At 35.6% G+C, this 3,251-nt stretch overlaps 1 protein-coding gene across 3 annotated transcripts in view; it reads right to left on the reverse strand.

Annotated features, from left to right (window-relative positions):
* Nucleotides 1-3,251, reverse strand: part of LOC107685426 (activin receptor type-1C-like) — a 54,733-nt gene that overhangs the window by 3,988 nt on the left and 47,494 nt on the right. For 2 of the 3 annotated variants that reach the window (XM_016481999.1, XM_016481997.1), the window contains exon 8: nt 2,030-2,160. In XM_016481999.1, the coding sequence (XP_016337485.1) occupies nt 2,030-2,160 (131 nt within the window). The remainder of the gene's footprint in view (nt 1-2,029; nt 2,161-3,251) is intronic. The other variant, XM_016481998.1, reaches the window with a different exon arrangement.

Raw genomic sequence — 3,251 nt, forward strand, 5'->3', positions numbered from 1 at the left:
CTACTTCAGTCTGTGTGCATTGAATTTATTTAATACACGAGTTTCACAATTTGAGTTGAATTACTGAAATAAATTAACCTTTCCACGACATTCTAATTTATTGAGATGCACCTGTATTCGCGCAGCAGCAGTGGTGATGAGAGAACGCGCTTGAGTAACAGTTTAGAGAGGAGAAATCAATCTACATATAAAATATTGTTCACAGATTATTGGTCACTTTCTAAATAATAAAAGTATAGTGCATCCACTAGTAATTATATATAAATAAATCGGTTTTTACCAATGCAAATATGTTAGAAATGATGCATCGCGATACAAATGCTGACTTGTAGCCGATACACACTTTTTAAACCGATGCATCGCATCGTTAACTTTTTATGCCTATGCACCGAGCGAATCGGGGAATCTTCCCATCCCTAGTGTGCGTGCATGTTTGTGTGTGTGTGTGTGTGTGTGTGTGTCTGTGTGTGTTTATGTTTATGTTTAGATTAGTGCATTCCCTATGAATTAGTTAAATAATTAGTTAAATAACCTGCGTACATTCACCCGAGATTGTTTCTGTGTTCCTAAAGTGCCTTCAACAGTCCGATATTGCTACAGGTTCTAACACTGTACACAGTAGGAAAAGTTATTTTCTGTGGCCAGGAAAATAAGTTTTCAAGTTCAAGTTGCTTTATTGCCATGACATTTGTATTATAGTATTGCCAAAGCATTTTAAGTATGTGTAAATTACAGAATATAATTACACCACCAAATGAATAAAGGAGACAATAAATGTGTAACAAATGAGAGAAAATAAATAAATAAATGCAATACAATAAAAATAACAACAGCAGACAGTATCTCTAATATTAATTATAATAATTACAATTATATACAAATTAAGAATATGTAAAGTAAAGCAAATTAATACAATGAATTAACCATTTCGTATGGTGTGTATGGTGTATACATATTTTGCAGCTAGTTTGACTGCCATGTAATCCTCTCCGAGTTTCTTTGAGTCATTTAGTGTAAAGAATGAAAAATTCAATGCTGCAAATTGTGGAAAGAATATGTCTCTTGTAGTGTTGTACTTGGGACAGACAAGAAGAAAGTGTTTCTTATCCTCTATTTGATACATGTCACAGTGTTTACATAGTCGCTGTTTAGGAGTCCAGGATTTTTTATGTCTTCCTTTCTATGTCGTGGTCACTGAGTCGATATTTTGAATTTGTCTTTCTTTTAATTGTTTAATTGATAAGTAATTTGCCAATTTTGTGGTTCTGTTTAGGGCCGAATAACACTGGAGTTTGGTTTGGAGGTCAAATATGTTTTTTAATTTTTTCATCATAATTATACTTTAGATTTTTGTCAATTTCTTTATGAATGTTGGGGTTGTGGTTGGAGTCAGGCTCAGCTTGAGTTTCATTCATTAGTTTAAGCATGAGCATATTTAGAGGATGAGACACTGTGGGGTTTCCATTGGCAAGAAGGGCTTTATATTGAATAGATTCAGTGTAAGATTGACTCAAGTGATGCCAGAACTGAACAGCTCTTTTTTGTATTTCAATGTGTAAGGGATGCAGGCATTGCTAGAAGTGCCTTGTTTACCCTTAGAATGTTTTTTTTTTTTTTGCCAATTCCAATTGTGTTCTTTCTATTAAACTTTTATCCCAATTTTCAAACTTTAATACTGGTACCCAAATGTAAAAAAATTTAAAAAACAAATATTTCTTGAATTCAGTGAACAAGAAGATAAACAAATGTCTTACAGGTTTGGAATGACATGAGGGTGAGTAACTGATGAGAGAATTTTCTGTGGGGGTGAACTATCTCTTTAAACACACATAATCAAGTAATAGCTTTACAATGAAGATCATTTTCTTTTACTGTGTTCTTTTAAAATGTTCTCAAAAGGAAATTAAGTAATACGTTGTGTAATATCAACCTTCAAAGCCTTACGAAATCCATGTATACTGCTCAATAGATTACTCATATAAGTGAATACTACATATTATTGCATGAATGGTAGGTTTATCACACAAACCTCACAGCTCTGCCATTGGTTGGGAATGCTGGGTCGGAGTTTCTGTTCACACACCACCTTCCTCATATCATCCACTGATGGGTCTGATTGCACCTGCTCATAATAAGGCAACTGGAAATCTTCATAAATCCCTGCAGAGCACAAAGCATTCATGATATTTTATTTATTTATTTATATTTTTAAAGAAGTACTGATTTTTTAAAAATGTAAAAATTTGGATGTGGATGTGCAACATTTAAAGGGGGCATGTCACATATTTTGTTTCTTCTGTAAGGAAGACCATAACCTAAAAAAATATTAGTTAAGACCTAAACAGTCATGATATTGTATCTCATGACCATTTTTCTCACTATATCTGACCCTAACAGTAGAACAAGCTTCTGTGAAATACCCTCCATTTTGATTGGCTAACCTTTTTGCATGTGAAATGAGTATTAGCAGTAGTAGCAGCACACAGGCTATGGGTTTACTCTCAGGTCTATAATATACTGTACAGTCATGGCCAAAAGTTTTGGCAGTGACATAAATTTTGTGTTTTGCAAAGTTTGCTGCTTCAGTATTTGTAGATTTTTTTTCTACATGTTTCTATGGTATGCTGAAAAACCCTTGTTCTTCATAACTTCTGCAATTCACTCTGGCATGCTGGATATTAGCTTCTGGGCCAAATCCTGACTGATGGCGATCAATTCTTGCCTTATTAGTTCTCGGAGTTGATCACAATTTGTGGGCTTCTGCTTGTCCACTCGCCTTTTGAGGACTGACCACAGGTTCTCTATGAGATTGAGATCCGGGGAATTGCCTGGCCACGGATCCAAAATTTCAATGTAATGATCTTCGAGCCACTTTTTTTTATCACTCTTGCTTTGTGACATGGTGCTCCATCATGCTGGAAAATGCACGGATCATCACCAAATTGCTCATGGATCGTTAGAAGAAATCGCTCTTGCAGGACGTTTGATACCATTCTTTATTCATGAATTATGAGAGAGCCCACTCCCTTGGTTGAAAAGCAGCCCCACACATGGATGGTCTCAGGATGCTTCACTGTTGGCACAACACAGGACTCATGGTAGCGTTCACCTTTTCTTCTCCGAACAATCGATTTTCCAGATGTCCCAAACAGTCGGAAGGGAGCTTCATCAGAGAAAATAACTTTGCACCAGTCTTCTGCTGTCCAATCCTTGTACTTCCTGCAGAATTTCAGTCTGTCCTTGACGTTTTT

Source organism: Sinocyclocheilus anshuiensis, unplaced genomic scaffold (genome assembly GCF_001515605.1).
Source record: "Sinocyclocheilus anshuiensis isolate Anshui unplaced genomic scaffold, SAMN03320099.WGS_v1.1 scaffold1070, whole genome shotgun sequence".
Taxonomy (NCBI): Eukaryota; Metazoa; Chordata; class Actinopteri; order Cypriniformes; family Cyprinidae; genus Sinocyclocheilus; species Sinocyclocheilus anshuiensis.